Source organism: Zonotrichia leucophrys, chromosome 5 (genome assembly GCF_028769735.1).
Source record: "Zonotrichia leucophrys gambelii isolate GWCS_2022_RI chromosome 5, RI_Zleu_2.0, whole genome shotgun sequence".
Taxonomy (NCBI): domain Eukaryota; kingdom Metazoa; phylum Chordata; class Aves; order Passeriformes; family Passerellidae; genus Zonotrichia; species Zonotrichia leucophrys.
In genome coordinates, this window is record NC_088175.1 from 46869619 (window position 1) to 46883359 (window position 13741).

The 13741-nt window shown below is 36.9% G+C and overlaps 1 protein-coding gene across 8 annotated transcripts in view; it reads right to left on the bottom strand.

Annotated features, from left to right (window-relative positions):
• SBF2 (SET binding factor 2) overlaps positions 1-13741 on the bottom strand; it is a 232709-nt gene that overhangs the window by 111815 nt on the left and 107153 nt on the right. For all 8 annotated transcript variants that reach the window (XM_064715108.1, XM_064715105.1, XM_064715104.1 and 5 more), the window contains exons 4-6: positions 7337-7450; positions 5658-5768; positions 3274-3379 (exon numbers count right to left, since the gene is read on the bottom strand). In XM_064715108.1, coding sequence (XP_064571178.1) covers positions 3274-3379; positions 5658-5768; positions 7337-7450 — 331 coding nt within the window. The remainder of the gene's footprint in view (positions 1-3273; positions 3380-5657; positions 5769-7336; positions 7451-13741) is intronic.

Below are 13741 nucleotides of genomic sequence, written 5' to 3' on the forward strand. Positions count from 1 at the left end.
TTGTGTCCTGAACACCAGACTGAAGGGGACAACAGCTGCCACTGAAGTACTGAACAAAAAAAGTACTAGAAAGCTTTAACCCACTTTGAAGAGACAAATACACATTAAGCTCCTGTTGCAACCAGGCAAGAGAAACAAAGCAAGTGTGAATATTGTCCAAAAAGCATAAAAAACTTCTGACAAGTTCAGCTGTGATCTCCAGCAGAAAGAATTAGGCCTTATCTTAGGAAAATAAACTTTCTCAAAGGGATGAGCCAGTGGCTTCTACCACACTCTTCTGGATCCACTGCCTTTAACTCTTCATAAGACTACATGAAAGGTGAGAATAAATGAGAATTTATTTATAAAACAGTCGGTTCATATTTCCTGGTCCTCCTTTTAGAGTTAACAACCATTGCAAACAGGCACGTGTAGCTGTATTAACAACTCTTTTTTTTAGTAAATCCAGACAGAAACTTGGAATTAACCAGCCTTGGCACTAAGAACATGATGACAGCCCACCACCTACATGGGAATGGAATTTTGGGCTGTTCTGGAAAAGTGAGGTTCACTATGAAAACACAAACATTTTCTAATCTGTGTCCTTTGAGACACAAGACAATTTTACCATTGTGCTGTATCCCCAGATACTTAAATACATCAACTGGCAACTGAAGCAAATATGGGAAGAAAAACCAAACAACCCCCCCCAAAACACAAAGAAACAAAAAAAAAAAAAAAAATCAGTGGTCAATATAGGAGGGGGGAAAATCAGCCTTTTACAAAGAGCTCAAGTACTTGCTTTAAAAAACTCCACCTGCCAACTTCTTTGCACATTCCTTAACTAATACCAGGCCCATTTCCAGGCAGCTCTTCCACTCTTGCCACACCAAAAAATAGGGAGACACAACAAGAGGGTCCACACAAGGCCGATAGACAAACTATTCCTGATTGCTCTCATAGTCTTGAAAAAGACCAAATTGCAACAGAAAAGAAGGAAGACAACTCTTCTTTTTGTCCAGGAGCTTACATGATCCCCATCAGGGAAACAGGATGTGAGCCTATAAACTTCTCATGACAAGATTTGCCAAGTTTTATAACCATGCACTTTCCTCAGTCTCTCCCTTCTTCAGGCCAGTTGAAGCATCACTAACTAGAAAACTGAGCACTGAGTTTTCCTTCCTTATCTCCCTTTCTCTCCCCCTCCTTCTGCTGATATTCATATCCTCATGTGCCCTGGAAAGGACATCTGGTGAACACGGGCTTACTGACTCATACTTCTTACAAGGCACCAAAAAGCCAGAAAGACAAAACCTCCAAACATTTACTGGAAGTCAGGAGGACAAAATAAGGCAGAAGAGCAGCAAAACCACAAAAAGCAGACAGCAAAAAGGCTAATGGACTATGGGAAAAGAAGGATGAGATGGTAGACAAAGAGTAAATTGGGGGTATAGCTATTGAACTGTATATGGGAGCTAAAAAGAAATGACACAAATTCAAAACATAAAGGTAAAGGATTTTTGACTGCTAGCACAACAATCTAGTACTGGTTAAACTCCAAACTCTTCACTACTCTGCTACAGTGGATTCAGGAATTTACATGACATCCATCTGTATACATTAACCCTCATATAATAATATGTGGTTAACAACATTAAATTAAACCGTATGTGTTGGAAAGAATGCTAAATTCTCATATGTTATTCCTTTATTATTCCTTTCTATACACAACAAGAGGAATTTTAAAAACTTGCCCTGCAAAATATGCTCTCAGTAAGACAAGAGAAAAAGATTGGCTTTAGTTTTCTCTTCCATGTATTTACATTCCCACTCCACCTTCATGGCTTCCCTCTATAAATCTGATGCGTACAATGACTTTTCAGATTTGTCCTCATTGGCTTCCTCAGCCTGATCCTGTGACAAAACACTCCAATCCCAATTTGCCACACAAAAGCCAGGTGCCAGAAGACAGGATAATTACCTGAGAACTGAAAGCCTCAACTTCTTTGACATTTTCTGAATTGTGCATTTATAGCAACCTTCACTAGAACTGATTAAAAAGCTGCCTCAAATCAGTTATCACACACACTATACTTCCAGAAAAACATACCACACCACATGGTGTAACCTGCTGCACTTATGGTACCTCACACCACATTTTATGACTTCAGAAAAGGAGAAAAATTAGGGGAAAAATTTCTTAGGTCTGTCCACATTCAAAACATTGCCTGCAATCTGATCAGAGCAATCCTAATGAATCTTGACATAATAAGCCAAGTAAAACCTCAGTGGGCAGCTAAGTAGCACCCATACTCCATTTTAGCCACAATTTTTCTTTTATTTAAGCTACTATTTAAAAAAAATGAAATATTTCCTTTTGGAATAATATTCTTTTTGGAAGGATACAACTAAATCATCCTAGTAGGAGATGGCATTGAGCTCATCAGATCTGGTACTGCTTTCTGTGACATCAGCTTAGTGTTGTTCACTGATGTTTTTGTGGTTTCCATCCATTCTTACTGCCTGTTTGAGAGAAGAATGGATGACAACACATATCCTGAGGCCATTTGGTTGCTTGAGAATAAAACTGAGGTTCACAGGTTCAGAAAAGATTATTAATTGTGCCTTTATCCAGTGCTGCGACAATTTTATGATTCAAAGTCCCTTCACAAACCAATGGAATGAAGACTAAAAGTGTCAGGATTTAATGGAAGACAAGACCAGGACTGAGGTATCCAGGTAAGTGATGCAGTGTTGGAATTGCAATGAGCAAGAAAACATTTGGAGAGGGTTGTGTTAGAGCATCTTCTTGAAAGACTGGGAGTAACAGATAATAACAGCACTATAGGAACTTTTTGGTCACATCAGCTTTTTTACAAACCTCTCTGGTGTTCTCTGGAGTTTGTACAGTATCCAAGGGGAGTGGAGCAGGGAATCTTTTTACAGGAATGTTCTTGTGATTACACAGGGGCCATGCTCACTTCTGCCCCCTGTAACTTACAGATACTACATGGTGGGATTGCACTAGATGACCTCTAAAGGTTCCTTCCAACCCAAACAATTCCATGATTCTCTGGAATACTGGAGATAACTTACCACAGGCAGGCTGCACAAAAAATTTCTCTGAATGTCTGATTAGGGGGTAAAAGCACAGTCAGTCATTCTTTCATTCGAAAGAAATTAATATTTACCATGCAGTTTTCTTGGCACATGATTAGAATTGAATTAGAACAGAAAATATCTCATTTTATAATTTAGAAAAATAGGATTTTTTCAAAGCAGGCCTAGACATACCCAGTTGCTGAAAGAGAAGAGCCACACTGGTGCCTGTGACAGGAAGGCTATCATGTAGAGGAGTCTGTATCAGCTGTCGGTCTCCAGCTCCCAAAGAAAACAATTTCTGTAGAAAGAATTTTTTAAAATTTAATTTATATAGAATGAACAAGCTGTCACCATACAGACAAGTGATTTATACTGCAAAAATTATTTATTTTGTGTACAGAAATTTAAAGTCAAATAGAGATCTGAAATATAATTTGGCCACAGTGATATGTCCCCTTGAATGTAGAGCATGACAGTGTCTCCCTTGCATTTACACTGACTTAGTTAAATAGTTATGGCTTTGAAGGCAGTTAAAAGTACATTTCTATTAATACAATAAAAAATCTCCCAGGGAATAAAAAGGTTTCAAATCCATTTAAATCAGAAAAATGTGCAGTACTACTAACTGAATTTCTTTGCTCTCTACCATCCTCAGGTGTGTATTGAGTATGAACATACTTGTGACATGTGGGTACTGAAGAGGGCACTTCTGCTATTCCTGTGCTCCTGCTCTGCACATTGAAGCACAATTACAGCTTCAGTTACCTTTCCAGCACAAGAACACTCCCTGGAGGGAGGCAGGAAATGGGAGGGAAAGGAGTGCACTTGAGTATCACATCCCAAACAGCTCTGCAATTGCAAAACACCCTCACTTTGCTGCGAGCAAACCCACATGGCACTCAGGCAGTGAGTGATGACAAGCAGCTCCCTCTCACCAGACTCCCATGAGCTGGGGGCATTTCTGTGTGTAAATCTTCACTCTGTATGGCAGCAAAGGTGGGGAATGTAGGAAGGCAGCAAGCTCTGCCTGCTGCACAGCAGGCATTTAAAAATCTCCCCAGTAAACCCAAACAAGTTCCTGGGCTGTAGCAGAGATGCTCTGCCCCAGCACTGCAGCAGCAGGCCTGGAGGCAGGTCAGTAATCCATTCCACAGCTGATTGTTTCTGGAAAAAAATGCTGCAAGAGTGTTCCCACCCTAAAAATTATAATTCACTATAATTCACCTTCAGCCCTGCAAGCATAAAGCTGAAAAAAGGAGAAACACTTAATTTCTGATTTAGATGATAGTTTGACAGTAGCAAATTTTAGTTGGAAATGAGTGAGCATTTTATTAGAAAAGAGAAAGCAGAAGGAAGAACAACCACAGCAGCAAGACTTTTCCTTCCTCTTCTAACAGAGTAAAGTCACAGAGAAAAGCTGCATTCATGGACAGGGAGAAAAAAGAGAGGATAGAAGCACAGCCAGAAGTTTAAGTGGATCACCAAAACCAAAAATAAGAGACTCAAATACCGCTGGAAAAGAGGGTTTCCGATGAGGAGATAAAATCTGATTATTCCCCTTCAAAACCAAAAATAAGGACAGAAAAAGCAGAGGTGGCAGCCTGGAGAGCAGCAAGGCAGAGCCTGACTAAGCTGACAGGACACCCTGACACCTCCTGCACTAAGAGCAGTCCCACAGCAGCCAGGGACAGGGCAAAACCAGAACAGAATCAGGAAGTTGTAGGATTTCAAGAGGGCTGAAAACCCCATAGGTTGAGTGGGAAGTTGTGTATGTAATTGACTTTAAAATGCTGCCATCTGCACATGTAGCTTTCTGGTATGTTTCATAGTAAGGACCATAATTTCTGATTTGGGTCACAGCATAAAGCAAAAACCAAACACAGAAGAATCAACTGGCTTACCAAAACCCCCTAAATGTATAAGAATAGGAATAATTTATAAAAAGTAAATCAAGAAACAAACCTGACTTTCTGCTCATAGAAAGCACAAGCGAAAATCAGAAAGAAGTCTGCTAGCTAGAAAACTTTAATTTTTGAAAGCATGGACAATTTGCAATATTTAATTCCTCTGAGGAAACCCCACTTGAGTTACTTTTTACCATTTCAAAAACAAATCATGAAAATAGAAATTTAAATGAGTTATCAAAGAAATGACAGTGGAATCACAAATTCCATCCAGGAACAAACATGCATAAGTGAACAGATATGAAGCTTATGTTAGAAAATGGTAAAAAAAAAAAAAGCCTTTAAAAAAATTTCTGTAGCAAGCAAAAATATTCTTGAACACTTTATTATTTAAAAACTAAACTTATACAAACTGCTTAATTTGTTAATGTGCCCTGTAAAAGCCAACTCAGTGACAAAATTAACCCTTTGACCTTATCCTGGAATGGAATTTTTGCTGTCTTTAGAAGACAGGCCACAGGGAAAGCACTCACAGGCCACAGGGAAAGCACTCAGCTGAACTATGATCTTTTTTTCTTCAAAAATATCTCAAGAATTTATTTTTTGTTTTCTTCATAAATTAAATTAACTGGAAAAATACCCTTTCCCCCCCTAGCCCCCCTCCCCACTTACCTGAGACCCTCCAGAAGCAGGGACAAGGCAGGAACAGAGATTTGCAATGAGAGTCTCCAGTGACACATTCAGGCTGTCCACATACACGGTGTAGATCAAACCAAGGCAAGCCTAGAAAGGTTGACAAAATGTATCAGACTGCAATATAGGTCAAATAATTCAAAGATCTATGTATATAATCTTTAAAAAAATAAGTTCTTAATAGTTACTAGTGCAGTGAAGTAACCTCCAACCAAAGTGATTTGCCAAAGAGGCAATAATTCATTAAAAAAATTAGCTTGGCTACTTGCAAGGGATGTATGGTTTTTTAAAAGAAATTCTAGGTATAACGTTTTTGCTTTGTTTGGTATAAGTTTATTATAAGTTTGTTATAAGTTAAAAATGATAAAAATCAACACAGCTTCATCTGTGCTTTGAACTCTAATGGACTAAAACCTGACTGGTTTCCAGGGTAGAACACTGATTAATCAATGAGCTTCTGAGGCTCATTTTAAGACCAATATAAATCACTAACAATTTCATATGTTATCTAAATTACATCCCTAATTCTGTTATATCAATGTAAATATATTTATATTAACATTACATTAATATTTCAGCATACTTTATTAGTGGATAAAATTTTGATTGAGAAATCACAGATACAGCTTTAGCATTTTTACTAATAATTCAATCCAGATCAACGTGACTTTCTAAGAAGCCTTTGGACAAAAGGAAATAACTCCTCCACAGCATCTTTTGCCTTTTCACTGTTGTAACTTTGATAATCAGCAAATATTTTAGTAGTTCTCTTCTCAGAAATAATTCCAACAGTAACTTTTCATATTACACATAGTTAAACAGTGAAACTCTGTGCCATGGGTTGTTGTAAAATATGAATGTTAAGAAAGTGAACAAATTACAGAAAAATCCACAGGAGCAACACCTCTGGTTCAGGATGTCATTTAACTATTACTCACATTGAATGAGGAAAGCATTTTGTGGAATTATTTCTACAGCCTGCTCTATTCTTACCCCCTTTGCCTTGCACTTGCCATGGGCCACTATAAGAGACAAAATCCTGGCTCTAAGGACTTTTAATCTCCCATGGTGCAGTCATCCTTAATGTCTACAGACAACTGCTGAATGATTTCCTCCCTTCGTCTGTAAACTGAACTTTATTTGTTTCTCTTAATATGTATTAGCTTAGGAGAAATTTAAGCTTTTCATTTATCTCAGATAAGTCATATTTCACCAGCTGAAAGTAATCCAAGGTCCTAAATCTTGGTCATGCATCTTAATTTGGTCTGGAAGAGGCTTGGACATTTTGCTTTATATATGGAGGAGAGCTAGATTTTCACTGTTAATTTACCATTACATAGTTAGTCAAATATTGTCTGCTTTTGTCCTAGTAACTCCTCTCATTAGAGAGTCACTGAGCCCAAAAAAATCTCTACCACTCCTTCTGTGTAGTTTTAAAAATGCTTGGAGGGTAAAAAGGCACTACTTGAACCTACAGGGGCTATTTACTGTCACAGATGTTGAATTTTATCTAGTTCAATCTAAAGCTACTTTTGCTTTTAAATTCCCAGATCAATCCTGAGTGAGATCTTTTTCATCAAAAGTGCTGTCATTGTTACTCATTTAAAATCAGATTCTTTTGGCTGATATATTGTAAATAGCAATTGCAAGTTCTTTACCCTGAAAATTTCTGGATAATCCAATCTGGACACCAGCACCAGACTTTTAGGAGCAAATACTTCTGCAGGCTGAATTAAACCAGACTCCTCTTCACCTTCAATTTCTTTTGTTCCCTTGAAAACAGAAACACTTCAATTAATAAGGAGGAAGAAAACTCAAACCAAAATGTTACCATTTTTACCAAAAGTTAACATTTCTCAGAGCTTCAGAAAAGTACTGCATTATTTGAAACTGGTAACAAAATCAGGTAACAGGAGCACACTCCAACGGTTGCCCCAACTCCCTGAAGGTTCTCGATGTAATTCAGTTCATTAAAACTCAGTTTACCTAAAATAAAAATTTACCTAAAAAACCCCCTCAATTTACCTAAAAAACACCATGTACCTAAAATAAAGCTCTCTTAAACAACAGTTTAACAGGAAACAGTTCCACATTAAATACTCCCTGTGGCACATTTTAGATGCTGAAGTGGATGACAGAACAGGATCCTTCCACATCAAAGTGTGGCTGATCTAAAATCTCTCCAAATATAGAGATCATGCATTTCACAAAAGAATGCCTGTCCTCCTCATATTAATATAATTCAAGTTCTTACAGAATTCCCATTAACATTACAGCTGAAATTATCTGTAATGTCATCTCCAGCTTGACCGAGAGAATTTGGAATTTAAAGATATTTCTTCACCAGAAAACTGGCTCAGATTTCTCAAAAAAATCCCTCACACTAAGGAACCATTAAGGAACAAAAAAAAAGAGAGAACAGCACAGTGCAGATAAACTTGCAGTTGATCATGATATTGTGCAAGTGGCCATAACCTTCTTGCCAGAACTTATTCAATCACAAACAGTTTATTATTATTCATAGCCAAAACTGAAGATGTCACTAAATATTTTCATTTCTAAAATTCCATACATTCTTTGACAATTCAAGTTTTCAGATGACAGAATGTCCTTGCTTTCCAATTTCTGGATGTAATTCTCTCCAACCCTGCACCACCCACCAAATTTCTTTTATTTGTTCCTCTGACCAAGCATTCTTCCAAGCAAAAATCACTCCATTATCTTAATTAGGAACACGAGCAAAATTTTGTCCATTTTCATATGACAACATGAAAAATCTGCCTTCTATTTCTGTCACATTACTACTCATCATTTCAGTTCCTTAAAAAAAAACATCCAACATTTCTCCTAAATGGATGAAATCTGATAAAAATGCTCTTAAATGCCAGGAATGCTACAAGCTCATGAGCTTTATTTCACAACCTCAATTCAGAATGTACAGAATGGCTAACCCACAATTCAGAATTCAAGTTAAAATGATATAAAAAGTGAGTACTTGGGTTTTAATCAGAATACCTTGGTTAATACAGTATAACGCTTTCATACCAAAATAAAACCAGTTGGTTCAACAGTACACATACACATATGGGCAAACACTTGGCTTTGTACATTGATTTTTACCTAAATGTCAAGCAATGCATTTGCATTGTATGTTCTTGGTTGAGTCTGCACTTCATTTCTAAAATAAAATTGTGATTCACAAATTTCACAAATAGAGAAACACAATAATTCAACAATGACACATCCCACTCAGGTTCATTAATTTTCATCCATTTTAATGCTGACAGAGAGAGCTTTTACAGGAATTACAGTTCCCTCCCTCTGCCCCCCAAAATCCCCAGATTTTTTAATTATCAGCAGAAGTTTACTGTATCAACCTTTCTAAAGAGCAAGTATGAGTTCCAGGCATAAAGACAACAGTTTCTGGATATCTGACAAATTGTGGGCTCTTACATTAGGAAAAATGAAATTAAAACACATTCCACATTCCTCAAGGCAAGGGAACATGGAAGCTCCTCCATACTCCATGGTACTGAGATAAATGAAACCTCAGGGTGCTCAGGCAGGGAGGAGCTTTCCCTATGCAAGACCTTTCTAATAAAATCCACACAACTTCAGACCAAGTCTTAAATTAATTCAAAATTAAGATGTAAAGCTTTTGGGGCACATCAGCAGCACAATATTGATTGATAAAGCATTTATACTCTTCAACCACTCTCTCCTACTTCACAAAAGATTTACAGAAAAATGCAATGTCACTGCTGTGCTTCTTACCCAGCTCAACATTCTGACAGGCACACAGGCATATTATTAGGAGTCACTAGACTAAGTAGATAATCATTTCAAACACATGACTTTTAACCTACTTTTCAAGCAAAGTATTAACAGCATAAGCATTCTGTACCAAAAGTAATTACAGAGCACTAAAGCCACAAATGTGATTGTATTTACACTTCTGGTCAGACACACACACATTTAATCTTTCTTTATCCTTTTTCCATCTAAGGAAAAATATTGTCTAATAAAAAATAACAAAATAAAAGAGTTTGTTATGTTGGGGTCTTTTTACAATAAATTTTTATTTTATATGTGCCGCATTCAGTTTACAACTTACCTAAGAATAAATGGATGGTATGGTAAGCTTGCTAAGGATACACAGATTGAAAGATGAATTCAAATTACAGAATCACAGAGCCACAGAATCATTTGGGTTGGAAAAGATCTCTGGGATCAGTGGGTTCAGCCTCTGGGTGAACACCACCCTGCCAATTACACAGCACTGAGTGCCATGCCCAGCTTATTCTGGGGCACCTCCAGGGATAGTGACAGCAGCACCTCCCTGGGAAGCCCATTCCAGAGTCTTTATGTGAAGGAATTCCTCCTGATGTCCAACCTGCACCTCCCCTTGAGGCTGTGTCCTCTCATCCTGGCACTCATTGCCTGAGAGAGGAGACTGATCCCCACCTGGCTACGAGCACCTTCCATGGAGCTGTAGAGTGGTGAAGTCCTCTCTGAGCCTCCTTTTCCCCAGGCTGAACACCCCCAGCTGCCCCTGCAGCTCCTCAGCAGACCTGGGCTCCAGACCCTTCCCCAGCCCTACTGCCCTTCCCTGAATTTGCCTTGGTTAATTCATACTGAAAAAGATTCTTTTTTTTTCCTTCCATTTTTCTCTTCATATTTATTTGAAATAAGCAAACTTTGAGAACAGCTGAATTTAGAAAAATGTACCACTAGAGAGCAAACCAATGTTCCAGATCCTTAACAATCCATTTAGTTTAGCAGGTGATAAACATCTAAAATCTAATCCAGAAACACCTGTGCCATGAGAAGGCAAACGAATAATTTGTCTTTTTTAACACCCAATTAATAAAGTCCTGAAAAAGACTTTTCCACAGGCTACAGAATAGATAACTAAGGCAGATCTAACTGAATCAAAGAACTGCCTGAGCTGTGGTTATACACAATTTCACCATGTTTAAAATATTCAGTCCTTTGTACTTAGACATGGCCAAAGCCCATCAGGGTCCTGATCCCTGCCTGTCACACCCAGAATCCTCTTTCCTTCTGCACTCTGACTTGGTTTCTAAAGTTATAAGAAGAATATAATGCAGAGATCTGTAAACTATAGCTGACTTATGTCCTTAGACCCCAAAAAATTTCCTGGATGTTGCAAACCACTATGAAAACTTACATGCAACATGACAGTATTGAATGTTAACATTTATGTCACATGAGATCAAAAAAACGTAGAGGAAAAATTAAAAGAACAAATTTTAAAACTAAAACCAATGTTAAATCCTTGAAAAATTAAAATACAATTAAGCAATTATTTCTTGTATAGGTAGAACTTGGTTGAAGATATATCATAAATTTAAACAGAAAAATCTTACCTGGTTTAACAACAAAATGTTTATTTACTTGCTGGGTCTTTTCTTCCCATCTCTTTTTCTGCATTAATAACATTTGATAAACAAACTCAGAAAATGGTGAAACTTCTTTTGAAGGTCACAGGATGCAATTTCATTTTGCTTACCTTGGCTGCTATAGCCATAAAGTGGCCTCTTAAAAGACTGCCCATAATATGTGCATGTGTGTGTGTTTTCAGTACACTAAAAGCACAGCAATTCACATATTTAAACTCAAATGTTTTCATCTATTTTAACAAATGTTCACACCCACATCTACACTAAAATATATGTATGTGTATGTATATATATATATATATATATATATATATATATATGTATACACACACATACAACTCCCAGAATGAAACAACAATCAGTTTCACAAGTTCTTACAAAAATGAGAGCACAGAACTAGAGAGTGGACATATTGCAACTGTTGGCCTTTCTTCTTTTATAGGAGAAGCAGCCACTAAACATATTTGTGACCTCAAGTGAACGGGTAAATTAAAATATGCAATAACCATGCAGATGAACTTACAGCATCACTCCATAGTTTATGAACTTGTTCTATAAAGCAGCTGAATTAATAAATGCATTAAAGCAGCTTTGATCCCTGACTGATAACCAACAGTTTAGAAAAATTAACTGTGATCACCACTGTTCATCATCACTCTGCTATTTGTTTGTTTCCTTGTTTTCTGAAAACAATTTGTTCCTCAGGTTAGCCAAGGGATGTACATGGCATCAAGCCCAAACTAGACAAATTCAGTTTTATTATTCAAGCATTTTTTAAATGAGGAAGTTAACTGACAACTGCAGTCACCAGCAGATCAGGCATGATGTCCCAGATCTTAGAAAAAGCTTTAGTACCACCTCAACCATTATAGTTAGAATAGAATACTTGTGGGGTTTATATACCTTATATTAATTAAGGTATTGCTTTGTTTAATCAGTGTCCTTTTGCTCTAAAAAACCCTTAACATCTATAAAAAAGTGTAAAGCTAAGCAGTGTAAAGTGAAAAAGTGCAAAGTTTGCAGCATTTTATCAAGTAATGAGATAAGAGTTTGAAAGCTTGGTATTAGATAAAAAAGTATTAAACAAAAGGTAATTATGATAATAAAATATTGTGTATTTCCCTTAAATAAATGGGAGTCGATCAAGAGCAAAATACTTGCTTAACAGTGAAATGTATATGAAATATATTAAATATAATAAATATTAATAAATAACTGCGTCCTGCATTATAACAAGAAAATAGGTACTCACATCCATGAATTATTTTTATTTCATGTACATTTATGTGCAAGTTAAAACATTTGTGGGTTACCTGATCAAGGCTGACCTTACACTCCAAGTTTTCCATTGAGTGGCAATGGACTCCGAAACCTCTGTGCTTCCCACTCACTTCCATGAAATTACACTTCCTGCGAGCCACATCTGGCTACCACTGGATGGATTTAAAGGTTGCATGGGGTAAATCAGGACAAAACCAGACATTCTCATGCAAGTCTCAATTTCTGCTGAAAAAACTATGTCAAAACTTCTAGAAGAAAAAGGTGACTGATTTTGTGCTACTTCAGTGAAAAACTGCAACTCATTTAAGGCAACAGATGTGGCAGCCAAAAAACAAATGAAGCTTTAAAACCAACTTTAGTCATATTAACCTTACATTCTTTTATTAAACAGAATAGTAATTGCCATGATCTAGCCTTCAAACTTTAAGGTTTCCTCTTGAACTTTTATAAACCTGATTTTGCCACAACAATCACATTATTTTAAGATGTCGGTTCTGTTTCTAAATATTGACATTTAACTTAAAGATAACCATCTAGTCAAAATCAACATTAGGAACCAAATTCAATTATGAAAGATGAAAAGGACCTACCAATATGGTCAAAAAAATTCTCCCTACTACTATTATCATTTGCTCCATCAACATGCAACTGAATTACAGCACAGCCACCCTTCTCCTATGTTTTCACCCTAATCTTCAGAATCTGGAATGCTAGTTCTGATCCATGTTGAGCAGAGAAAAATTAGGCTTATCTTCATGTCAGAGGGAGGAAAAGCAATTTAAACTGAGGTACTGATAGAAAAGTTAGAAGAAATACGAGGCCTTAGAGGTAGCTGTGCTATTCTGAGGGTGGAAGGAAGCTGGCAGACATTATCTGAAATTCAAAGGAAATCAAATGTGAGCAGAAACTGAAGTTAGAGTTGTGCTTTAATAATTTGTTCACCCTTCGAAAGAGAACAAATTTCTCTCATTCCAAAACTTGCTCTCTAGTACTTCACTATGTCAAAACCAGTTTGCCCTATGCAAAATTTTGCATTGAAATAATGCCAAGTTCACCAAGCCTGTTGTTTTTCTACTTACTGCCCAGCAAACATTTAGAGACCATGTTCAATTTCTTATTTTAGGAAAAATTATTTGGAGTTTACTTTAGTAATCTTATGCCAATTACTCATTTGGGACAGATCCCTTTCTCCTTATGTGACTTAGTCTCTGTTTGTCTTATTTGCAGCCAAACACAGCCTTAGCTGCTTTATTAACAATCAAAGGCCAAAAAATATTCAGCATCAATTAATTTTATTTACTTGTTAGAGTATATAAATGCATGTATCCAATAAATTCTAACACATGCGGGAAAGTTAAA